Below are 27,473 nucleotides of genomic sequence, written 5' to 3' on the forward strand. Positions count from 1 at the left end.
TAGCAGTAGTTAGCTATTAAGTTATTGAAGTAGTGAACGAGTGCATTGGAAAATTTAACATTTTATTTAAGGTAGAACTCTGACTTAAAATTCATCTATTCTTATTGATTACTTACTTTATTCTATGAGTTATCATGCACTATTGATATAATATATTTTTATCTATTGTGTTTCTTAAACAGAACACAAGTGTCTGGATTTGACCTCATATTTGATCCATTAAATTTTCATTTCAGTCATTTTGATTTTTTACCCTTCCAATTTATTTTTCTATCATTTGAAGTTCTCAGAAAATGCTTTATCTGATAGCAATACCATTGGATACCTGTTCAGCTGAGAAGTTTGTTCAAGCTTATTATGTATCAGGTTTCCATGGGGCAGAGGCATCAAGGATTTGTGAAAACACATTTATATGTGAGATAACCAATGGTGATATTGCCTTCAGTGGTAACAATTGCAGCCATTTCTAAGGACTGCTTTTGAGAACAAATTTCTTTGTAGAAGGAATTTTTTCCGTACATTATTTTCCAGTAATGTATACATAAATTGCATGGAATAAAATATATTTCATTAAATGACGAGTAAGGTAAACATATTCTTGCACCCTATTTAATTTCACTTGAACTAATTAGCTTTTTCTATTAACATGTCCGTAATTAATATATATCTAATGCTATGTTCAGCCTGTTTATTTATTCTCGTTATTGATTTTAATGTTAATATGAGCATAATTGTTATTTTATTCTTAAACATAAACTTATAAATTTTATTGGAATAAATAGATTTAGTTTTCATGCATTTTGCATTATCCTTTTGTGCGATGTCTATCATTGCTATTACTTGACATCCCATAATTTTTAAGATTCAATAACCCACATTCTTTCATCTAAAAAATCCAAAATCAATTGGTATTGTAAAAACATTGACTTTGAATATTTAAAAAACTATTAAATAGGTACAATATAGTGTATTTTATCACTGACCCAACTGTCCTAATAACTTTCTAATACTAAATATTAAAAAGGGGTTTCATTCCTCAAAAGATAAATATATGTTTTCCAAGCCCTTGAAATATGATTCTTTCTTTCAGTTGATGATGGAATGAATTTTATTTCAAGGCTTTTGTTCTGCATAATTAATTTTGATATCCATGGCTTTTTATTAGTTACCATCTTGGCATTTACTAATATTTTGTTGTCTATTTATTTCACCAGTTAATTGCTCTATTTTTGGCCGTAAGAAGAAGCAATACAGAGACAAGTACCTGGCTAAGCATAATGCTGTCTTTGACCAGCTGGATCTGGTGACATATGAAGAAGTGGTGAAACTACCTTGTAAGTCAGGAGTTTCTTGTATTCTCAGTTGGATTGCTGTATCAAAATATATAATGGGTTAATAACTCAATATAATTAGGCTCATGTCAATTCGTCTCCATACATTTGGTTTAGCACCTTTTGCACCGCTAGTCATATGCATGCCTAAGTCCTGTCAGTGCCCAGATAACACGGCATTTGTATTACATCTGTATTACATCAATAATACACAAAAAATACGTGCCCAAATACATATGTATAAGATGGAATACGATCGTATTACATCGGTATATTTCACGTAGAAGTGGTTCAAAAGTCCCTATGGATGTATGTATTCGTGCGTATTACAAATTGGAAATCTGAATACCCATACATGAATTATACATATGTATACAATGGAATACAATCGTATTACGTCTGTATATTTCACGTAAAAGTGGCTCAAAAGTCCCTCAGGATGTATGTATACATGCGTATTACAAATTGGAAACCTGAATATCCTTACATGTAATATACATATGTATCTGCAGGCCCTCGTACACGAATTATACATATTGATTTTCTGACCCACATCCACTTAATATCAATATGGATCAAACGGATGAGTAAATATAAGGAAACCAGAACATACAGATAATAAAACATTTATTCAAAGAGAAAAATAAAATAATACACACAAATAACAAGTGTGGCCATGAATATTGCTAACAAGCATTAAGGGCCAGCAAACAGTAGGTGAAACTTAGTTAAAACAAATGGCACAAAGATAAATCAAGTACAAACAATGGTTTGAGTTGGAAAATAGAAAAAAATGTTAGCACGGAACAAGCGTTGTAACCCATTGCACAAGAAGAAACCTGAATTCAGGAAACCAACTCTGCACAATTAGCCACTTTCTGAAAGGAGAAAAAAAGAAGTCAAGTTTAAAAGTCATGCAAAAATATATCTTTTTGTAAGATCTGAATAGGAGCTCAAGGCCTTTCAATTTTATTTTTTTTCAATTCATATAGGCAGTCAGTATTCTGTGAAGTCTGTAATTTTAGTACTAATTCTGTATTCTGAATGCAAATGAAAGTTTGGCTTCTCTGCTAGATTCCAGACATAAGTTTTAAATTTTTTCATTTACCAATTATGTCGAGGTCCCAGCTAGCACAGATTTGACCTTGTCCTTTGAGAAATAATATATTTTGGGGAAATGCTTTCATTTTACAAAATTAATAGCCTTTCTCTTAAGAAGAATGAGAAATATGAGAAAAGATCATATGACTACTTTTAAATATAAATTAACTAGGAAAACGTGAATCCATTGGTATGCTTATTTAGTACATGATACTAATATATTAGTACCATGATTTAGTAGCGGATGACTCACACAGAAAAAATATAAACTTGTGATATCAAATTTTCTAACAAATAAATTTCATACATAATAGATAATTTCAGGCTTAACTTTAAGAAACCTCTCCATTATGGTTAAAAAAAATTTTTTCCCTCAAAGCTTACCTCGGTATTAACAATTCCACCTGGTCTTCTGGCTTTGCTTCGTCGTCTTTTCCGTAATCCATTCTCCTCTTGTCCAGGCCAAGCTATTTACATCGTCGCCTGCTGGGTATGCGCGAAAGAGCATGAAAAGAAAATTACAATTAATTAATTTGGCCCGTACGCACCTTTTTCTTACATATAATGACAAACTTTCGCATGAAAATTACGTATTTATCTTGTGTTAATAATAATGACGAAATGCACCTTGATTGACTGCATTTCAAGATGAAAGAAATATTACATTTTGCTTTAAGGGAACCGATATTACACGACCAATACTTCTTGTTCGTTAAATAATTAGAAGTAGAGGGCAAAACCGCTCGGAACCTCGAGGAATCTATTAGCATAGAGTAAGTATATACTTACTCTATGCTATTAGTGACAAGGCTACGCTGATAAGTCTAAGGTCAAAGATGTTATGACTAAAGCATAGGATAACTAGGAATGCAAGAACTACAATACAGCAGGTTGTGGTAATAAACAGCGATAAAACAACTTACACGTGAACGAAAACATTCCTTTAAACAATTTTTTCTGCTCTTAATTAAGAGAAGAAAAAATTTAACTTCAGCCGCGAAGCACGGAATTACTATACGACGCATAATCTATTAATTTATACGTACAAGATTGACATTACTATGTTTTACCATATAACTTCAATGGACACCAGTCTCCTCGATACATAACTCAACAAAAAAGGAAAACAATAGCCAAACATAAGCAAAATAATTACCTCTATTGGCGCAATGTGTTGACCACATTGCGCCAATAGTTGTATCCAAATATACTCAAATAACATAATTAATGTAGTCAATGTAGGCGTACAATACAATAAAAGATAAATCATACCTTACCTTAATAATCCAGTGACAGGAAACTGCTGGAGCTGGCTTGCACGAATCGCAATAACGTGTGGGATTGAAGCACATTTCCAGCAAAACATAGCTTGGCTTCGGGTTGAGCACACCATCCACACGCACCGGTTATTGAGGATTAAAACACTATGTCAATTCTTCCAATAAGTATAATAATACAAACAAATATAAAATTAACTATACATCAGTAGCTAGTTAATAACGGATTTCCTTTTGTTTATTAGCGTAGATGCCGGAGTTCCTCCAACAGCACGTTCTCGTAGTCTCGAACGAAATGCCGAGGTTTACTGTCAACGAGATTATAACTGTATCACTCCCACTCACTTCCCTAGCGACAGTGAGCCGCGGAATTGAGAATTTAATTTTTTGTCTAAACAGTTACATTAAAATATTGTTTAAAAAATCAAACTTCGCTTTTACTTTTGATCTGTGCAAGTACTATGTTTTGTATTTTTTATGTATTGTGAACCATTTTTCCATGTGTATATTTCGCGGATAGAAACTGAATTTTACATATGTAATACGTCTGTATTTCGCATGCATTTACAAATTAACATAAATAGCCGCCATCTTTACTACCCTTGCTCACATCGACTAGTATATGATTTATTTTTAAGCTTTCTGGGTATAAATTCGAATGGATGAATGATCATTAAAATAGGGAAATCTGGCGTTTGCTGTGAACATATTATTTCTGGAAAAAATGTTTATGAACATTTCGCAAGACGCCACGAAAATCTACCTCCCAAGTATTACAGGAAATATACATAATGTATATTTTGTGTATTTTTGACCACATTTACATATGTATTTCCTCTGTATTCATACATATGTAAAAGTGGTACGTGTTACACGATAAATACATTTGTATTTTTGTGTATTTTTGACCACATTTACATAAGTATCCAAATTTCAAAAATACACAAAAAATACAAATGTATTTATCGTGTAACATGTGCCACTTTTACATATGTATGAATACAAAGGAAATACATTCAATAATACATATGTAATACAGATGTAATTCATAACAAAAATATATATGTATGTGACCCATGAAAATACAATATATATACATATGTATATCCAAATGTGTGTTGTTGGGGTGGGGCTTTTTGGCAGTGTTTGAACCAGTAAGACTAAATTAAATATTGCTTTAGCTTGACAATTATCTATAAGAAAATATAGACTATAGATCTGCCTGAAAAATGAGGTTTTTTGAACACTAAAATCTATCCAGAAATGGGTAGATGAAAAAGATATGGCACGATATGCTGCACTATGCATGAACCGTATTACAAGTTTTGCTTTGTCTTATTGTACATGGGGAAACTGGCCAACCTTCTCACTTCATGGGGATTCCATGGAAAACTTATGAAAGTTGAGAAATGTGATATGGATGAATGCAAGAGGCATTTGAGAGTTGTATGTATAACTCTCAGGGAAATGTGAAGGTGATCATAACATAAATAATATCCGTTTCTCACAAAATTTAAAGAGGATATTTTAAGGAAAAAAGTGGGAAAGTTTGAAGAAAGTCTGACAGCACAATGATTTCCTTTCAATCTCTCAAGAACTGTAAAAATAATCCACAACTAAACTTAGTCATTGTTCTCTATTTTTCATTAATGTGGAAAGGATAAATTGGCTTAATTCGCTTTTGAGATTACAACAAATACTTGCAATCACTGCATGTCCCTGCATTTTCACATGCTCTTGTGGGTTAATTAAAGGATACCTGTATATATGCTAGAGCAGGTGGTCCACAGTTGTAATGGAGGGAATTTTATGGCACTCATAAGTGTACCACTTAATCACAAAAATAAAAGCTATTAAGCTGATGAAAATATTATAGCTAATGGAAGATAAGTGAAAATAATTCCCCAGGGAAATTTTTGTAAAAAGTTTTTGGGGGAGTTGAATTGTTGGTTTTTGGGGGGTGTAGTAGTTAGGTATGGGTGGGGATGAGATATCGAGCCATAGTGGGTTGGTGAATTAGGTTTCGACTTATTGTTAGACCTGTTAACCTTCATTTTAGGAATTATAAAATAATTTTTCTGTAACATGAGAAGTAACTGTTAATAATGCCTAGCAAAACTTTGGAAAAATTATTTTAGTTCCAATGGGTAGGTGAATTTCAAATCAGTGGCACAGTTATAGGGTGTTAAGGAGTATTATTACAACCAAACCATGCAAAAATTGTGCATCCTCATGTGTTATATATGTATATATTTACTGGTATGAAAATGAAATGATTCTTTATAGTCGATTCTATGAGTAAAAAATTGAAAAAGCTCTATCAGTGAAGTTTTGTGGGCTTTGATCAACAAATAAATTGTTTTTCTTTGCAGCTTTTCAGCGGAAGACATTGGTGCTACTTGGAGCTCATGGTGTTGGCCGAAGGCACATAAAAAATACTCTGATTGCCAGGCATCCTGATCAATATGCTTATCCAATTCCACGTAAGCGATATATTTATATATAATGTACTCTAAAGTAATGCATAACAATAGTATTTAAGGATTAGGCACCAAAATAGTTTAAAGTTTTTGTTCATCCATTACATTGACGATCAGTAAATTTTTCCGTTCATTGTTTGGTATATACATTCTTTATGGTACCTATTGGGCATATTGGTATGTATAAAACTGCATTAAAAACATGCTTCAAAAATCTCATATCTTCAATAATGGCATTAATTGTAGCAATCATCTCTTGATATGAAGTGGGTTTGTCATCAATCAAAAGCTGTAGAAGATGTGGTTTCAAAACTACCTATTATGATAGTGGGCCATGCCTGCCTAAAATATAGTATAGACAGTGTCTGTTGGACACCCTTTTTCCTCCTAAAGCTAAGGCTTCACTTATTTTGCTTTTGAAGAGACATTCTTCTCAAAAATCATTGCATGTGTAGAGCAGTCGAAATTTAATAGATGTTGCATCATATTTTCAAGCATTCTTGTATTTTCTTTACTCCAAAGATACAACGAGGCCTCCTAGAGCAGATGAGGAAAATGGACGCAATTATTATTTTGTGTCTCATGATGAGATGATGGCTGACATTGCAGCGAATGAGTACCTTGAGTATGGTAAGATGTTTTCCAAACTATTCATTACAGTTCTATCCCTTCACTGTTGGGTGTGGCATTGATCATAATCCTTTGGACAATAAATCCAGTTGTGGATACTTTTAACTTGATTCAATATTAGGAATTCAAATGGAAGGTGTAGTAAAAACAAACATGTTCATATGAGGGGGTTAGAAGCAAAGGAGTACAAGTGGTTTTGTTTTCTAAACAGAGTTAAGTACAGAAATTAGGTTAAGAAAATGAACAAGATCAACTAGATATTCAGCAGTGCGTTTGATTTTCCACTTGATGTCAGCATAGAACAGAGACTCACTCATGCACCTTGACCACCAAGTTTCTGTGTATTTCTTCCATCACTATCTATACCCAACTTTGTTTAGGAAAGCATCACTCGTACCCCTTGGCTTCTCACCCTGGGCCTCATATGTTTAAAATATTGATTACAGACTGTAGTTCATTCTTTACCCTTTGGTATTTTATGATATGTATTTAAATGAAATGTGATTCAAATTTAAATATGATTTGATGCTTTCCCAGCAAATGATGTGGGTAAACTTGTCACGGGATTCTTACCAGATTATTAGGTATCCATATTACCCAACGTTTTGAGCTCCAAGTCAGGGCTCATCCTCAGGGCTGCTGAATGTCATTTTATTTGGCTATTATGATAATTCAATGCGGTGGGAATCCTGAGAAGAGTTTATCCACCATTCAAATTACCCTCTTACAATTATTTTTCCCTGTCTTAAAAATACAAATCTTACACATATTGCACTACAGTACATATACAATAATGCCATTGTGCTAATACCTGACTTAATCCTTTCCCTCCAAGCATCATAAATGGTGGTTGAGTATTTCCTTATACAAATGAACAGACAACGACTACAGTCAAAAAGTATTTTCCTATGCAGTATAATCAATGTCCACCATAGCAGTCGTATGGGGTAGTGACTGCCTCTGATGTATTCGGAAGTTTATTCTCTCTCCCTTTACATATCATCCAAACTCAGCGGGAGGCAAGAACTTTTCCTGGGCAGTTCTCCTCAACTCTTCAGCTCATTAGTGACCATCCCCTCAGCTTAAGTCAATTGTCATAAATTTTTTGAGTAGTCATTTTTTTTAATAAATGTATGATGAATATTACAAAGTGTTTTACATTTCAGTGCACAAAATTTTCTACATTTCAATGAAGCCCTCGTATTTCGCTAAAGAAACTTTCACAATCAAATTATTTAAATCAATTAATATCCTAAAATCTTTAATATTACAGCTAAATATTCAAAATTTTTAAATTATGGCTAAAACAAGAATTTATGTCAGATATGTACACTACCAACTTTGCAAATAGTGAATGTTTAAAAAAATACCGCTCGAATTCAATAAGTTCACAGCAATCACATGCTGCAAAAAGGCCTGCAAATGAGATGGTTGGTCGAGAATGGGTGCTGAAGGAAAATATTAAAGTCCCATTGAGAAGGGACAGCTGGGTGGGAATGGCATGGAAAGTGGTGTCCTGCTGAGTGGGATTTCAAAATGGGAGAAAGGCATACCTGAGCGATTCATTGCTACAAGAGAGCTCTATGCTGAGGAATACAGAACATTCTCATGCTACTCATAGCAGGGGAAGCATTTCACTCAGAGAAACTTCGGCCCAAAAGACATAAAATTGAAATGTACATATACTATTTGTCCATTGAATAATTCTATCTGAAGATTATCTTTTTCAATGTCTTGTGTTTCATCTAAGTCAAATTAATTACACTAATTGAAGGGGTTACTATATAGATGTTTTCTGCTCACTATAAATAGAAAGGGGTAACATATGTATATATTTATGTTTTAATGGAAGCAAGTAAATGTTGCATAATTTCAAATCATTGAAAATATCATTATTCTTGTGTATTTTCTGAAGATAGTTTCTTTCATGTTTATGTGTAATTGCTAAAGAACTTACAGATCAGAGATAATTGTAACAAAATAATAATAATTGTTATTAAAGAATCTAGTAAATAAAATATAATATGGTCCTCATCACTCTTAATTGGAAACTTCTACAATTAATTGAAATTTTATGCACCTGTAAGGTAAATGTAAATAATATCGTTTCTCCCCAGGGACGCACGAAGAAGCAATGTATGGGACCAAACTTGAAACAATTCGTAAGATTCAGCAAGAAGGAAGGGTGGCCATTTTGGATGTTGAACCTCAGGCTCTTAAAGTTCTCCGCACAGCCGAGTTTGCCCCTTACGTTGTTTTTATCGCTGCTCCCCTTTTGCAAAATTTGAATGATGTAAGTATTGAATTTTTTCTTACAGTGGTTCATAAAACTTGCATGTCATTTATTTATTGTAACTTCATTTAGATTCTATTTCAACTTGACTGCATTTTTTTGTGGTTATTGAATGACAATTCAATTGCGTTATGACATTCTATGGTATTGAAAGAGGTGGCACTTAAGATCAATCAAAAGTGATGATTGATATCCATCCATTTTATTCCAGAAGTAATAACTTTGGTTTTGCTGTCATCATTTCTCCAAGTCTTTAGCATTAATTCCACAGAAATGTGTGCTCATTTTCTCATGAGTACCTACTGTGCCACCTAGTGCAAAGGCAATGGAGAGGTTATAAGCTAACTATTTAAGATGTTATATTCTTAAAATGATAAAATATTATCTTAAAATTTCATGTTTGGATTTTGGTGAGAGAAAATCTTTGCGAATATTAATGCAGATACATCCCTGAGTTACATGTCAACATATTTCAGTTTTAACTTATATCGGAAGCCAGAAACTACACCAATTTCATTGATTTTAGAATTTTATCATGAATAAGAGATACATTTTCAGGGGATATTATTTTGCCAAAAAAAGTATTTATGCGCAATAACTTTAACCCACGCATAAATTCTCTGCTGAGGCATTTTAGTTATTTTTCATTTCTAAAAACAGCCAACTGTTGAGCAGGTCACATGAAATTGTTTTGGCAGACAGGTCCCAAGCTGTGAGTTGCTAACCTCTAGCTAAGAGAATACATATTAATGATCTTGGCAGTTTTTTCAATCAATAAAATTTTATAATTCTGTATTTAAAATATCTATTGCTGACTGTTATGGAGTGAATAGCTTAGCCTCATTCTAATCAATCTTCCCTAGTAATTTTGTGATGATAAATGTAAATGAATACTTCTAATTAATATTAAAGGGGAATAAAATTTCAACTTTCAAGCAGAAATACTTCCCTAAAAACTATTTGGCCTCGTTTCAATATGTGTAACAGTCATTGGAATCTCAAACTCCAAGGCCCAGACAGTTTTTTCTATGGCTTCTTATGGTACTTCTTGTATCTGGAACATGGTGGTAGAGTTCAGTAAGATGTTAATTCCAAGCAAAACGAGGGTCTATTATATCTAAGGATCTAATATATAAACTGTTAGTAATGCAAGTCTTGGTATCTTTATGTACAGTGGTTTTTCTACATTAATGTGAAATAAACACAAACAAAAATTACTCTTTTCAAGATAAGGTGGTAGATCCAGGATAGGGACAAGGAGGGGCTAACCTCTCAGCAGTAGTGGGGGTCCAAACAAAATTACCTTTCCATCTAGAGTAAATTGGATACCAAAGAAAACCACCCTCCATCAGCCCATGCCACAGATATTTTTTTTCCTATCTGGCGCTATGCACACCATAAATCATTATCTTCAAAGGAAAATATCACGTCATATAAGAACAATGTAAACATGTTTCATCCCTACCCCATCTCACCCCCTGACCTTTTTCGTCCTACCTGCTTCAATTTTCCATTTCTGGAAGACAATTGCTAGGTGAGTGACTTGCTGGGCCCCAAGATGTTTTGATAGCTTTTGGCAATTGGATAACATGAACGAGATTCAAAAAAGAATGAGACCAAATGTGACACATAAGTGACGGTGTTTACGTTTTTTAAGTTGTAATTGATTGGCACAAAGTTTTTTAAATGCAACAAGACTACAGTGGCGCCGACTCCATGGGGCCTGAGGGGGCCCGAGCCCCCCCAAAAATTCGTTACAGATGTGAGGAAAAAATGTGTCAGGCTAGTCAATTTTCCCCGGAGTTTCCAGATACATATTGAGATTCGAGTGATCAGGGTTCTAACGTTGATCATAGGACTCTTCTAAAATGCTTAAAATACTTAAAATTCACTACTTATAAAATTTACCGGGGCAAGGTCCTCGGTTTGGGCCCCCCCAATATTTTTTGTAAGTCGGCACCCCTGCAAGACTAAACCAATATTCAATATTGTCCAAGCAGCACATTCACTTTCAAAGAAACAAACATGGCATATGGTGGCATCAGCACCCTCAAACAAAAATATATGGACTGGAAATGCCAGCTGCCTATATCATGTACGTAGTTCACACAGCTTCGCTTTGAAGGCAACTAAGTCACTAAAGCAAGATCTGGCATGTTCGTCCTTGACTCCCTCATTCATGAGCTCATTATTGTTTGAAAGAGTGCACTCCTTCCCCTCCAACTCCCCTTTATGCACTTCTGCTTCCCTCCCCTTCCTCTAGCTTAGCGGTCGTCTTGTTGCTCCCAAACCTCGTCACAGGTGGTGTTAATGTTGTTTTAAACACTGTTAATTGTGTTGCAGATTGTGCAATGGCAACTTCATTTATTGATATATGTACTGATAAAAATATCTTTCATTGTGTACAATAATTTCTATAGTTACAAGGGGAACCAATTATGCCATGTGCGTGCACTGTGCTGTGAAACTATTGCTAGGAAGTGCAATATCCACCTCACGACAACTGAAGCATTTGCGTATGAGACAGAAGTTAACATGCGATGAGAAAATGACAAAATTTGGGGGAAGTGTGTGTGAGGATAATTTGAATTCAATCGATGGTTTATCTGAAGATTTTTCCTATTTTAATTTCCAAACCTTTATAGTTTAGATTCTGAGCTTGCAAAGATATAAGTGTTTTTAAAGAACAGCTTGAAAGCTTATAAAAATGGTTTTTAATTAATAAAAATGTAAAAAATTTAATGAAAACCTAAAAATCATTTCTTAGATTGTATGCACCCAGAATAAACTTGATTAATTGCTTCGTTTTATTTTATGAATTTGAAAATGCATATGGATCCGAAAATATCCAAAGATCCAGCTCCAAAATCAAGGATCTGATTCGAATCTGAATATAAAAAAATCCTGGATCCATCTATCCCTAATCATTATGTGAGGTTATATTGTGGTTTCATGTTAGTTATATTTTCTTACTCTGTGATCATTCTGCTTGGGTTTGGAGGTTTCATTAGAGATAAAATTGTAGTTATTGGAGTATACATTGTGCTTCTCAGTGTATAATGTGAAGGAACTTTACTCTAGTTGGAAGGGTTAGAAGATCTGTAATTCCTGGTTTATCCCTTATAGCAGTGGCCAAGTCTGAAAGCAAATGCTGGAAATATGAATAGAAAGACTGAATTGATTCTGGATTTAATTGTCTGGAGCATATAACTAATTAATATTTTTTTTTAGCTGGATTGGAACATGATATATATGTTCATCTGTTATAAATGGATTACATAAAAGTCATGTGATATTAATAAAAGCCTAAAATATTACATAATAAATAGTAGCAATATTTGTGGATACTTCTTGGTAAACATGATGAAGAAAAAAATCTTTTTTATTAAAATCAGGTATTGAACTAGATTTTTTCATGCATCGACAGGAATACTATTTTACAACCTGGTCCCAGAGGCAGCAAAATTTTTGATTCCTGATTGTCATGTATTGAGGAACAATTAAATTTTTAGAGGCTATTTGTGTGGCGATACTGTATTTTTTTCAAAAGTATAGACCCTTTAACCTAGACTGAAACTTGAGGAAAGTTCCTTTGCTAATTGACCTCTAGCTTTGAGGAATCAACTTCTATGTAACATTTTTTGCCCTGTCCGACTCAACAACGGCCATGCAGATAGTTAACTCAAGAAACTTTCATTAGTTTTACTTCTTACAGTATGATGGAAGCCTTGAGCGGCTGGCACGTGAATCGGACCTCCTCCGACAAGCCTATGGTCACCTCTTTGATGTGACTATAGTGAACAACGACATTGAGGAGACGATTGCTGCCCTGGAGGCTGGACTGGAGCGCGTCCGGGCCACTCCGCAATGGGTTCCAGTGGCTTGGGTGTACTGACGCCGGGGGGACGCCGCCTGCGTGGCGGCGGCCCCTACTCAGCCAATCCCAGTAGACGACAGCGGTGATGACGCCAGCTCCCAGCAGTGGCACTACTGCCGCCTCGCCACAAGCGGGGCAGCACCCGACGAGTGTGACTACGCCACAATACGGAGGCCGGGGACATCTGGTGGGAGTGTGAGGAGGCGAGGTGTGGAGGGAGCGGGGCGGGGGGGTTGTGGAGGCGTGGGAGGCGCTAGTAGGGGCCGCAGGAGGCGCGGCAACTCTGGTTCCCTTCGAGTCCGCTGAGCACCATGTTGAAATCCTCTCGAATGATCGCGAAAGGAAGAAGGGAAATTTGAGGAAATAAAAAGCATGGAAAGGAAATGTGTGTGGTATTGAACGGGGAATGCATATGACCCAGCTCGGTTATTTTGTTTCTTCTCTCAGACACTCGTGAATGCGTTTTTAAAAGGTTTTTTAGGTAATCTGATTTTTTCGGTGGTGCTTCATTTTTATGTGAGGGAAGTTGGGGTCAATTCCTGATGTGTCGAAAGAGGAGCTATGAAGAGCAGTGGCTGCAGCAGCTCAGGCTTGATTTAGTTAGGGTGTGTCTGTTATGGAGTGATGTGTTGAGAGGGATTGTGAGCGTGAATGCGATTGAGTGTGTCAATGACTGTTGGTTTCCTCGATAGAGTAAATGTACTGTTGAATGCCCAATTGGTCTCTTAATGCATTGAATAGGTCATGATTTTTGCCTTACAGCAGACTATGGTAGTGCTGTGGAAAATTTGATTCTTGATATGCTCTTAGCTGGAGGCATTTTTATAATAATTATTTTCAGTATGTATTGCCCAGGCTTTCTGCTATCTTAATGCTTGTGGTCTGATTGCCGTTGCACCCATCTGTATATCATTTCTCAACGTTATAAACCCCATGGAAATAATGACCAGGCACTTCTTGAATAGCAGTTGTGCTGCAGCATTGTTCTATTTTATTAAGATTAATTATAATCGTTTGAGGTATATTTGTAATTATACCCTGCAAACAGAAATAATCATGGATAGCTTCTAATGATTTTCAGCAGGTCATACTCTCTGGTCTTCTGTGGTGTGTTTGTAATTGAAGAGGTGAAGTAGCACTCTCCCAAAGCACCGTTAAATCTCTTCTGTCAATTGCCTGCCCAGCAGAGAGTGGACACTTCTCCATATTGCTCAATGATTCTTCTTGGTGAAGTTTCTGTTCGAATGGTGATTGTTTTGATGACCAAAAAGGCTCTTCCATAAATGCTAAATATTTTCTTATAGAAATTGTTTCGCTTGCAACTAGCCAATCCTTCATTTGAAATCTCAATGTGTGATCAATGACAAGAAAATCATTCAAATTTAGTTGGTTAAACACTATGCTTAGCTGAAAACTTTGTAATATACATAAAATACTATAATATCTTAATAAAATGTAGTTGATTGTTTGAAAACAAAGCCATTGACACTGAGAACTCTAAAGCAATTATTAATGATTGATTTGGCTAAAATGGTGGTTCTACACTTAGTCAGCATATCATTGCTATTGCCTGCATAATTCTTAAACAGCCCTGCTAAAAGGTGATGTATGTGCAGCACAATTCAGGGTTCAGAAATGAATTTTCTTAAAGTACTAAGATACTCTTAACACTTTCTCCAGTGTTCACTCTTCATGTACAGAGAATTTTTATTATTTGTATTAGTTGGATGACAGGAGATTGAAGTCTTTGAAACATGATTATGAGAAATGGAGAATTTCATTTCAAAGGCAGGAGTGACGTGAAAATTTAACCCTATGAGGACTAATTGACTGCATTGAATAATGTGGTGTTTTCCTTTTTTTTGTTCATATTTCATTTGTGTGGGATATAAGAGACTAATGCCTTATGCTCTCTTCATTTTACACAAACTATTGCAAACAAATCATTTAATATACTAGATTAATGTACTAGTTGGGAGAAGTGATGCTACTTCAAAGGAGAGTGTTGGTGCTACTTTTTGTCATTCTAGAAACTGAACAGCAGTGACCGATTTCAAGGTGGAGCTTCAATTTTTTTTAACAAGCTTTCAATTGTGCATTTTCTGGCGTGAAATGTGGCTTATGTGCTCCTCTGCTGCTCTTTGAAGATGCTTAATGTCATCTTTGACATTCATCGGTCAAATTTAATGAAAGTTTGGGTCATAAGAGGTTGAGGGAAACCTTCACAAAGTCAGCTCTTGGGTTAAAAAAGAGTGAGACTATAAGCCCTCTGGGGCCATTCAATTTCTCATCCCTAAGGCCCAAATATGGGATAAAAATGTGGTTGATATGCTGTCAGAAAGCCTGAGGATCACTGAGAGGAAGTTTTCATGTTACAGAAGGTGTACTGGTTGAAGTTGGATTGAGGAGATTCCATATTCCTTTTCCAGAAAACCTGCAAAGTCCCTCTAATGTTTCAGCTCCCTATTTTAGAATGAAGCCCATTTTCCCAGAAATGCAAACTATGGACCTTTGATGCTCAATTTAAATGGAAGGGCAATTTATTGAGTAGGTTTCCCCTGAGAATTTGAAAAAGTTATGTAGATGATTTACAATTTTTAAAAAACCAAAAGAAGTTCTTAATATATACTGGTCAATACTAATCATGCATTGCATTCACTATTAAATAATTATTAAAAATGAAGTTTATTAAATTTTAGTAATTTATTATATTAATACTATTTAATAAAAAAATGAGGTGGAATGCAAGCACCTTATGTGAAGTGAGAATTATACAAAGAGGAATCAGGGCTCCGTACCACATTCATATTGACTTTGTACCAGTGAAGTGAGGCAGTTAGCTGACAAAGGCTAAAAATTTTTGAGCTGATACGAATTTGGCATTGCGTGCATTTCCCTTCAAGCAACTGGTTTTCTCATTCCTAGTCAATGATTCTAATGAAATAGAAAAAGGCATGTAGGAAAAGTTTTTTATTGGTGAAGGAATGGTTACGCTGTACTCAAGGAGTGGTTTTCCGTTAAGTGTTGCCCTTGGGAGTGGAATGGTTTTTTGGATATGGTTAACTGGGTAGTGTGAATGAAAATATGTATCTCATGATTTTATTGAAAGACAATCTTTTTGTTGATCTCTTTTGTGTTTGTGGGTTTGGAAGAGACAGTTCATTCCTGTGACATCTCAGGTTTCAGTAACTCTGTTTATTCAGTGTGGATAAATAACCTCGTTACCGAGACCAACAGCTCAGTAGTGAATAAGAATAGCTCGGAAAATGAAGGGCTCATTTGAACGGTGGGAGAACTGTTTGTTTTCATTGGTGAATCTGTTAATTGTTAAATGACTGCTGTAAAATTAGTGTTTGTAATGGTTTCACCATTGTCATTAAAAGAAAACCTTTAGACATTTTATAGATTGGTGAATCCCAGCATCACATTACAGCCTGTTGGACAGTTAAACCTGTGATCAATACTTGACTCCAGTATTCTTCTGGCATGACCTAGGGTTACTCACATCTATGAAAGTAAGATTGTGGTGTTTTTTTTGGGAAAAACTGCTACCTCCTCCACCCCATCTGCATTTAAGTGCACCACAGCAAGCAATCATAGTTTAAATAATTTGGCTCAAGTTGAAACAAGGCCATGAATAATAGAACAGCAATCAGTTTTTCCTGCTTGAAATTTGCTGGGATCCTGAAGCTAGTTGCTCATAATTGGTCTCTGCTCTCCTTTTCATTTTTGTGAATAAGTTGGAAGTGAAATGATATGTGGAAATTCTGGTTAGCATGTGTGGTTTTTGTGTCAGTGGGTTAGGACTGATGTTGACAGGTACAAATGGAGTGGCCACTGTCAGCAGTATGGCCATTACTAGTTTGGGATTATGCCCTAATAATGGCTGTGTAGTGTGAATTTTCTACTGACATATTTTCTTTGCCATAATTTTGTCTTTAGTGAAACATTGTCAAAGATTTACCCTGTCTTGCAACTTTTCAGTGATTTTTAACCAATTTGATTTGAAACAAAATGTTCTTTCTTCCTCTTGTGTTTATGTTCTCTGCTCCATTATTTTATTTTGGAATGCATGTTGTTTAAGAAGTTAATGTACATGATTATCTGCCTGATAGATTTGCTAGGTAGCACACAATATTATTATTCCCATAGTTTAAAAATGTAATTTTGAAACATCACGGTTGCCAAAAGCATTAATTCACTATCAAAGGATGTTTGTGTGCATATTGCAATTGATTTTTGATTGAAAGTTATATTCTGAAGTCATTGAGTGTGTACCTACTATTACTTAGCATTTTTGTGCTTCCAAACTTATTCCATGTTATTATGTAGCGAATACAGAGAGGGGAAGAATTTTGATTATAAATTCTTGCCTTTTGGTGTACCATTGACTTTCAATCATTTTACTTTTCACATGCTTCTCTACAGTACGATATGATCCTTTCCATTAAAATGGCTTCCTAGTTGTTAATTTTTGTGCTAACCAAGATTTTGAGTAATTTTTTGTTATGGCAAGCTGGTACTTGAGTTATTTTTTTTAATTGTGTATTCTGTGCTATGGCAGCAATTCCTCAAATCACTTGTTTAACATTGTTGGAAACTTGCTGTTGTGATGAAGAAATGTGACAATGAGAATATGTAATGAATTTGCGTATGTTTTAATAATAGAATATATGTAAAGAAAATAATGGTTTTTCATTTTTAGTAAACAATTCTGGCCATCTAGGAAACTGATGAATCCATGGTAGCACAGTTAACATTCCTCCAAAGAAATGAAAGGTCAAAATAGGGGAAACCTCATCTCTTTTCAACTCGAGTCAATTATACGAAATATAAACCTTCCCATTTATATCCACGACAGATGTTTTTGATATTAAGCTGCAAAGGGCTACAATATTTTTAGCATTTATAATGCCAATTTAAAATTATGGAATAGACATTCGAGAAGCAACTAATGACAACTAATAGTCTTTATGAGCTAAGTCTTTACTAAAGCTTTCTATGATGTAGGATTCATGGACCCGATGATGCACATGTTGTTTGAGAGAAACTTTGAGGGACATTGTATTTTAAATGGTCAAAAATTTTCAATGGAAGATTTAATATTACATAAGAATATCCTTTTTCAATGGAAAATTTTAGCAAGAATTTAAAGCATTGATTGAGTCAGTTGTTTGATAAATGAAATGGTAGAAGAAAAACCAACCATTTAATCAATTAATCCACCAATGGGAATGATTTATGTAAACTTTCAACTCAATGTGTGACTCACGATTCAAGCACAACATATCTGGATTAAGTTACTCGAAATCAGAATAAATTCCTTAAACCAACTCTTATATGCATCAGCAATCATTATCAGTTTTATATGCACTTGTTAGTTTCATAAATGAACAAATTAAGTTAATCTCAGGAGTGCCAAAAAGTGAAATTTTTTATACCCGATAAAACTTGTGTTGTGGTGGCTCGGCTACTAATAACAACCTTATAAGGTGCTCAACTTCAGTCCATAAGGATTATTAAGCGTTGAATCACGCAGCTGATGAACACTGTATGGAACTTAATTTTTCATTTTACTGAGATATTTTGTTTGTAATTTGACTCTTTGACAGCTCATAAATTGCCATAACAGTTTTTTTGTATGAGCGTTAGGATTCTTTTGAGATATTTTAGGAAATGAAAATGCAATCATCTGAGATTGACGTTAGCCACGAGACTTCTGAGGAATGGATGTAGCCAAAGAGAGGAATGCAAAATCTGAATATGCACAGAATCACCTCAAATCGACATTACAATACGAGGCATAATCCTTCAACTTTTGGAATTAGAATTTCTTACCTATCTAGCCAAGGTCAAGGTTCAACCACTCAAAAATATCGGAAGAAAACAGTCTTAAGTGAACTCTCCCCTTGTAAAGTAGTCCTTTGTTACCTTGAAATTTTTTATTGGTCACAGTTAAGACCTAACTTGATAACTAGACAATGACTTTTTTGATTAATATCATAAAAATGATCATGAGATTTACTAGCCATAGTTAGGTTATTTGCAGGGTCGAACTGGCCAGGGAAGATAGATGGGAATCCCTGCTGGGGAACTTGGGCATGGGGTTTGCCCTAAGAGGCCAAGGGTTTACAGGTTGGGGCTCTATACTATAGTGCCACGTTGTTGCGGGACTCTTGGGCAACCAGCCCATATCCCGTGGTAGATGCATTCAATAGGACGGTGTGGTGTCAAGCAAGATTACTCCATGTATAACTAGACCATAAACTATTTCACAGTTTCCTGAGGGTAAGTTGTAAATTAAAAAATACTTATCATTTAAATGGATAGTCACACTGGAAGGAATTTTTCTTACCTTCTTTTTCATGATGGAGGCAGAGGATCTATTAATAGTAGTCTTACAATTAGATCAGCATCCCCAGATACGTGAATGGGTTGGTCTTCCAAATTAACTGCTTGCATTCCTCCTTCCATGCAGAATGATGACGACACAGTGAGTTGAGTCATTACAATTTTGTTGGTCCAAGTCAGAAATTAAACCTTACTGGACCTGACGGTGTGGACATTGATAAAGGTATTGACCCCCGATTTAGCATTTTTTCATATGTATATAACTTTAAAGCTCCTCATGGATTTTGGACATACTTATTTAAATCACTTGTGATACGAATACAGCAAATGAAATCCAGTGAAGCCTTTGGAAATTCACTACAAAATTCCTCAAGGTGGCCCCGGAAAAAGAAGCTTCATTAGATGCTATTCAAAAGCTAGTGGCAAAGTAGGGTTGAGCTCTACCCTCACATATCTGAAGTCTTCAGATTTATTTACTAAATTAGCGATAATCCTTAAAATTTTATCCGTAAAAATAGGAACGTATTTTCACTAAATACGCTATGTATGCCACCATCTTTAGTAAGGGGGTGTGGGACTGAATTTCCGTGTAGATGATAGAGTATGACAAGCCAATGTGAAACACTCGGAACTAATCGGAAACTCGCCAGGACATGAGTTCAAAGTTCTCCTGCGCTTAATGGATTAGCCAACATAAACCAGAGCAAATTTTCGGCTGAAAGCTCCATAGCTTACTCATCACCGGCCACTGTACATGTTGATTTTAACACCATGACAACAAGACGGCTACTTCAGAGTGTCTCACGGCTACCCGCGCGGTATCTCGAGAAGAGTTTTTACATGTTCTTCGTCGGGAAAGAGTAAAATCATACATGTTCGTGACTTTCACTATTTGAATTTCAGACGACCACGTTGTTTATCGTTTGGCAATTGTTTTCTTTTCAAGAGTATTTTCAAAACTTTTACAATAGTAGTATCAATTATTCAAGTTCTTTAAACAGGAATAATTTCATTTTTTGTTACTAAGCATGTAGTTAGTGAAAAAAAAACTTATGAAAACTAGAAAAAATAAAATATTAATACCAAAAACTGCTGTGTGCATTTGTTGTTACATCCGGTTGTCTTTCCGGCTTCTGAAATTGTAAATAAGGAGGCGCGTTCAATCAACATGGTCCAGCAAGTGTCCATGGTAATGTCAGATACTTTGTACTTGAAATCACCAGAATGACCCTCATGTAAAATTTTACGTGAGAGTTCATTCTGGTGTGCAGCTGATCGTCACTCTCCATGGAAATAATCCTGCGAATGACTGAGAGAAGTTGTAGTGCTTCCAGGTATGTAATATTGTAAAGTTGATTCGCGTTCATGGTTCTTTCTCCATTTACACTTTGCTATAAGATTTACTGTTCGTTTTTTGCGATGTGTAAACGGGGAAATCGAAGCACCAGCTGGCGACAACTTGAATGGAGTTAACTGCAGAGTTAATTGAACAGAATTGATGCACGGTTCGTAAGTTGGCGATCATGAAGTAAAAAAATCTTCTCTAGGTTGTTGTGATAACGTTGGTCAATATATGAACGTATTTCGTCTAAGGATGAATGTGTCGCGGTTTTCGGTGATAATACTGACGATTTCGACATTCATACAGCGTAATGGATTATGTAAAAAGAATCATTATTTTCTATATATGAGTGCTAGTAGCCTTGCTGGGATAGACCGGGCTGTAATGAATCAAAAACTTTCTACACTCGTAGTCCCTGACATTTCTCAGGTGTCGTTCTACGCCAATGTAGTTGGTTTCCTGTTCATATACATTTAACATAAAGGATATCCTTTGGAAATCCAATTTTTATGTTTCAGGAACTTATTTTCTAAGTTCTGCATGCACCTTGGGAAAGAATTTTTTATCTTTATCCATCAGTCATGTGTGCAGAGCTGGTCGCCTTATAGATTTTGGTGCAATTCATTCTATGGTTGCGTGTGCTTTCCTCACCATAGCGGTGGGGAGCACTGAGCGGTTTTCACAAGATGGCATATCCCTTCCTGACCCTCATGGGGTCTCCCAGCCCTCTTAAGTGTTTTCATGAAAGTCGTATTAAGATTCCCATTCACCCAGTTGGATCCGCTATTTCACTCAGGTTTACTTGGAGAAAGCAAGGAGTACGAAATAAAAATACTTTAGATTGGTTTGATGCTGGATTGAATTCTAGTGTATGATAACCTTATCAGTCTTACAAAATTCATTTCTTTCACATTCTTTATCACATCATATGAATGACTCTTGTGATTACTCTCTTTGTTGGCCTTCCCGCAAAAAATTCAGTCGACAGTCTTCATTGGACCAGTCTCATGCTGTGGCCAATTAAGTGATCCCATATTCTTTATTTTAAGAGACTTAAATCCTCTTTGTCCACTATTTCTACTAGATCAAATAAATTAATTCACTGGGTGAATAGATTGGCTCTCCATTACACTCTTGTAGTGCCACATTTCCAATGTTTGACCATCCTTGATCCTTCTACTGCTGGGTCATTCCATGTCAATTCATCTAGGCATGACACCCACCGACTAGGATTTTGATGAAACTTGGCAAATTTCATCCTTCCATTTAGGAATGAAACAGTGTAAAATATTTCTTGGCTATCTCTACTAACTTTTTTCACGACCATTTGAAGTGTGGGTGAAACTGCAGTTTTTCAATTAATGCAGTCTCCAGCACTTGTTCCTTCAGAGGGAAATAATTTGACTCAACCATAACTCAACCAAATGGTTAACCATATTTTTCATCCAAGTCTTATGAAAATTTGCATGTTTACTATAGAAGTCATGACGATTCCAAAGTGTTACTTGAAAAATATCCTAAGGTAGACTGAAAATTCTTTAAACTCAGATGTTCCATAAGATTTTAGAAAATTTTGCGTTGAAAACATGGTTCTATAAAACATCAAATTTTGGAAGTGAGGTAATATGTGAATCAAGCTAAATTTAAAAAATAATATTTCTTAAGGTATGAACCACCACCTGTAAAAATAAAATTCATGGCTTGTTGCTTGCTTTGTTGTTAAAAAAATTATGAAAAAAATTCTCTTTTCACGGATCTGGTGGTCACTGTTGGGTCTTTCTTCAAGTGTGATGACATGCTTGTGTTAACTGTTTTCAATGTCTGAGCAAATATTCATGACATAAATCTAGTACGTAGTTAGTACAAAAATTAAAACATTTTTTATGTGCAGGTTGTTTTTATCTCGATAAGAAAAATATACAATCCCTAAATATATATGCAATCCTTGTTATCTTTGGAGCATACCAAATATGTAATCCAATAGGTCATTTTAGGTGTACTCTATGGAGCATGTGGGCAACAATTTTTACCTGAAAAAATTGATGTGAAAACGCAGGCAGGATAGCCAATGAAACTGTTCTCCACATGCCATCTGATGTGGAAGAAAATCCGAGAAAAATGCTGAGCTTAAACCATCGCCGCAGAAACCATTGTTCAAGAGCTATTGGAAAAACACCACCTTACATCAAAATATTGTGGACTGCTGTAGCGTAGCCTCGGAGGGGGGTGGTGGGCTCAGGGTCACAGCCCCCCCCTTGAACCTTGAAATGAGGCGCCAAATACTTTATATATTTTATTATAATAAATGCTTGTACAAAATTACTGTTTTTGAATCCTAAAAATCACATTTTTAGCATCAAAAATCCCATAATTTTCCCTAGACCCCCTTTACCCCGAGGTGATTTCCATACACCCCGGAAGGGCCCCGAAATCTCAGATAAACCCCCCATTTCCTAATCCTGGCTACGCCACTGATCTGTAATTATATCAGGCACTTGGAGCCAATGTTTTCAAAATCGGATTATATTTACCACTGCTTGATAGATTTGGAATTATTCGAAAAATAAGGCGGAGTTCGGGAACAAACGCCGATGGAGACTAAGCCATTGTAAATACAGCCATTTTCTTTTGTAATCGTGGCGTAACTATGGGGGGATAGATCCCCCCCCCACAAAGCCTCAGAGAAATAAAAATAATATTCAAAACTATTGTCAAGTTTTGACGTATAGTAAATTTTAACGTAACCTTTTAATGATATCTAAATTTTAAGTTCTAAAATTATGTAAAATGCATTTGCAGGCATGTCATTTTTCCAAAATTTTCCCTAAAGAGGGAGTGGGGGGTGGGATGTCGCCCTGCCCCATCCCCTTTCATCCCCCCCAAAGCATATTGCACCGAAGGCTGCGCGTTTCGTCAAGTACTGCTACGGGCGTACAGACAGTGTTACCCAGATGTCAAGCGAATTAAGCTGAGAGCCGTTGGTGACTCGGAGGCTGCGCGCTAGGCAGATTACTTGAACAATTGAGAATGGATATCTTTAAGAACGACACAGAGAACATAATATTAGAGCCACACTATATTTTCAGGTCCAACAGGAGCGATAAATTAAGAGAGATGTTTTGCGGAACGGATAGATAAGGGAATTCGTTTTTCCCCCGAACCATAAAGGATTTTAATAAACGCTTGTCCCAACTTCGTTAGAGTTCTTCATTTTTTATGTGTATATGGCTGGTGTCCTAAAAACCCCTGCCACACGCCTTTTAGGCGGCTTGCGGGATATTATGTAAATGTAGATTCCTTGTTGCGCCTCTGTTTTGTAACAAAGTGTGACTGTAACCTTCAGCATTTTGTGAATGCTTTGGTGATCTCATCGATGTTAAGATAACTTTGCCACCCCAATTCGCTCCGTTTTGCCTCGCCAAACTTTACACCATGACCTGAAAGTCGATATTATCGAATGATGATACCGAATATGCGCTCACGGTGATATTGGTGTTTTGCGTGACAGAGAGCGCTGCTTCGCATTCGTCAAACGTTCCTCGAGCACGTCCCAGTCAGCACATTATAAGTCGTTGAGATAAGGTGAAAGGAAGAAATAAGGAAGGCGTTTACAAGTAAGCTTGTCAGCCTTTTCTTATGGGTTTTTTTACGGCCAGGACGACAAGACATCCAGAGTAATGACAAAATTAGTGCCTAACTTTCAGCACTTCCGTAGATGTTGCAATTATTCCATCGTTTTAGAGTATTCATTAAGGCATTTATGTATGCGAATAATGCTTTTATTCTCGGCGCTCCTATATTTTGAGGAGAAATAACATCACGCGGACATAATTAGAAAATTATTCGCATTTATGAAATGAAGACGAAGCCACGGTCGTAAGAAAAACACAATTTCACACGAATAACGACGTAGTATATAAAAATGCCGGAAAGGAATATCTAATATTTACCCATATCGCAATCTTTGGGTTATCAGACCATAAATTAAAATTCATAAATGTTGGATTCTGTGGACCTTGAATAATCTCAGTTTGTTTCATGCACACATCAGCTAAGTTTTTCTATATAATTGGAATTTAAACTGGTACCTACGCCAATCACTCCAAACAGGTGCCGCGGTGTAAAGGCTAGCAAAGGAAGTTGCTGATCTGCGCGTCCAACGTTCGATCCATCCCGACGATATTTTTTTTTCTTTCCGCCACAAGGAGAAAGTACGTGTATTATTCTTTGCATCTTCTCCAGCCAGTCGCTTGCAGTTGTTAATTTTTTCTAATTATGGAAAAATCTGTAATTAGTTATTCAGTTCACGTAAAGACTCGCTGAATTTCACCGGTAGGCTTTAAATTCATGTCCAATTAGAAGCGACTTATGTTAATTTGAGGATATTTGAAGGCATTCCTTACCTATTCTTCCCTAAAATCTCACCCTTTCCTTATGTAAGTCCCTTAGCTTACGATAAGTTGCTTATCAATTTTTTTCGTAAGAAAACCATAAGAAATCGATAACGCTCATACTTTGTGCTATCTGGGGCGGCAACAATATGGGATGTGGCGTAGAACGATTTTCGTAGAATAATTTAAATACGAAGGAAAGCGGCGCGATTCACCAGTAACTGCTACTAGCGAACAGATAAGGCAAGGGGATAATGCATAGAGGAGGCCCAATTCCATCCCTTAGAAGGCAAATTGGTCGCATTTTAATCGGTGTTCAAAAATGTCCGTTGCGCGGAGACGAGTGCAATACGATCCACTTTTTCCCTCAGTATTTTGCAGTATAATTTTTTATAATAGGGTGGTTCCTATTATTTTTTATTGCCTAAATCGAAAGATTATTACTCCTGGAGTACGCATTTCACGCTTTTAGATTTTTAAATGACGATATCTATTTTTCACGATTAAATGAAAATTGAAAAATTTCAAGCGCGCAAAAACGCGACGGCTGAGTATGAATGATGGGAAAAGCCCGTGTGACGTATTTCTGGTTCCCGCTGCCGCCGTGTGAGGTGACCTTGGGGCGAGGCTATGAACGCCGCTACGATGCAGGCTGCTTGCTGCCGAGCATGGCAGTAGCGTAGAGTAGGTACCCTGCTAGCAGGTAGCGCATGGCTTAAATAACGACTATTAATACCCTATCAAACGAAGGAAAGTTTCTGACCATAGGCAATTTTAATAGGTATGAATGTATAAGAATTGTTTAAGTATGAATGCTGGGTAAACTCCGTGTGACGTCGTTCTGGTTCCCGCTGCCGCAAGTGAGGTGACCTTGGGGCGAGGCTTTTAGCTCTGATACGACGCAGGATGTTAGTAGGTAGCAGAGTACCCTGCTAGCAGGTAGCGCTTGGCTTAAATAAGGATTAATTTTAATGGGTGATTATTAAGAGATGTTTCCGTGAGCTCTGTGCCTCATGCATGCATTGGTAATCTCAGACGATGTAAAACTCCTGCCTACTCGTGTAGAATCTAGGTCCCTGTGACGTCACGTGGAGGGCATCGCATGGGCGCCAATGTGGCCTTTTTCAAATGCGGTTAAAATTGACCATTGCCATTCGTCTAAACTGGGATTTCTAAAACCAAATAATTAGTATATTATGAATACACTAATGGTGGGTAACGAATCGCAATCAATGCCTTTCGTTTTCTTTGATGAAGGAAACTACCCTATTGCGAGGAATAGCATTGAAAATTAATGCATTTGATAGATCACATCATCATGCATATCAATTTCGCGAATGGACATCAAATGAAAACGGCACAATACTTCCTGGTACGGGAAACGTGTTAGTAAGAGAGATATTTATCGTTCTTTTAATTGCTTAAACTTATTTTGTTACTAAATTCATTATAATTTCATTTCATGTAAATTTTCCTATTACTGTATTCTAATCGTATTTTGTATGTTTTCAAGATTGTTTACATGCACATGGACAAATGTTTCTATGAAGGACTCATAGAAGAGCCACTTTTGTTTAAAGGTTATTATAAAATGTACTGCCGAGCATTGCCTTATTTCTATGTAATGGCAACCCCTAATCAAGACTTATCTTAAGGGGTGTCTAATTTCACTGTTAATGTATGCATATGTTGTAATATTTTGGGGCAGTGAAATAAATATCTTTATCTTTATCTTATTTCACCTAACGGATAAGGTATAGGTATTCCCATTTCCTTCGAGTACAAAAAATCCGGCAATAATGTTCGGCCATGGTCAAATCACCCTACCAACGCACTATTTAGGGTAGTTAGAGCAGTTGCGCAGCTAGGAATTTTGGTTAGGGGGGTTTTAGGCGAAACTAACATTGAGGGTGTGGATTACCCGCCAGGGTAAGCGGGAAGTTCGGCCCCCCCCCCCTAGAAAATTATGCAGATAAATTGCTCAAAATTGTGAGTATTACTTCTTTCTGAGCGATATTTAATGAAACATTACACTATTCCATGAGTAATATTAATCCAATTAAATGAAATGGATTAAACAAATTTCTCTGAACTCGGGGGGGTTATCCCCCACACCCCCCTCGCTGCCCCACTGAGAGCGCCTTCGTGAAAGGAACGAGGATTTGATTAAACTTTTGTCACATGTTCTTTGTAAGGCGCACTTTCAATGGTGCGAAGAAAGAGGGTCTCCCATGTGCCGTTTATGAGATATTTGATGGTAAAATGAGGATAATTTAACATGGACTCATATGGAGAAATACGGCTTTTTTCAAGCTAGAGAAGCTGTTTGTAACAAGGCGTTGTTGAGACGGCATTCATTGGAAGCAAAATTTTGCGAAGAATCTAAATTTGCGCCGGAAA

The 27,473-nt window shown here is 36.1% G+C and overlaps 1 protein-coding gene and 2 long non-coding RNA genes across 15 annotated transcripts in view; 2 read left to right on the top strand and 1 right to left on the bottom strand.

The window, feature by feature from the left end:
* The window catches only part of LOC124164576 (peripheral plasma membrane protein CASK), a 209,581-nt gene extending 191,904 nt beyond the window's left edge, over positions 1–17,677 (top strand). For 8 of the 13 annotated variants that reach the window (XM_046541957.1, XM_046541964.1, XM_046541961.1 and 5 more), the window contains 5 exons: positions 1,215–1,334; positions 6,082–6,192; positions 6,712–6,819; positions 8,937–9,112; positions 12,813–17,677. In XM_046541957.1, the coding sequence (XP_046397913.1) occupies positions 1,215–1,334; positions 6,082–6,192; positions 6,712–6,819; positions 8,937–9,112; positions 12,813–13,007 (710 nt within the window). In that variant the 3' untranslated portion in view covers positions 13,008–17,677. The remainder of the gene's footprint in view (positions 1–1,214; positions 1,335–6,081; positions 6,193–6,711; positions 6,820–8,936; positions 9,113–12,812) is intronic. The other 5 variants (XM_046541959.1, XM_046541960.1, XM_046541966.1 and 2 more) reach the window with 1 other exon arrangement.
* LOC124164577 lies at positions 9,517–20,236 on the bottom strand. Its single transcript, XR_006866071.1, has 3 exons — positions 19,635–20,236; positions 19,345–19,539; positions 9,517–10,166 (listed from the first exon to the last, which is right to left on the bottom strand). It is a non-coding gene; the product is annotated as an uncharacterized LOC124164577 (long non-coding RNA).
* A 263-nt stretch (positions 20,237–20,499) lies between these two features.
* On the top strand, positions 20,500–23,001 carry LOC124164051. Its single transcript, XR_006865944.1, has 2 exons — positions 20,500–20,674; positions 22,677–23,001. It is a non-coding gene; the product is annotated as an uncharacterized LOC124164051 (long non-coding RNA).
* The last annotated feature ends 4,472 nt before the right edge of the window (positions 23,002–27,473 follow it).

Source organism: Ischnura elegans, chromosome 8, assembly GCF_921293095.1.
Source record: "Ischnura elegans chromosome 8, ioIscEleg1.1, whole genome shotgun sequence".
Classification (NCBI taxonomy): domain Eukaryota; kingdom Metazoa; phylum Arthropoda; class Insecta; order Odonata; family Coenagrionidae; genus Ischnura; species Ischnura elegans.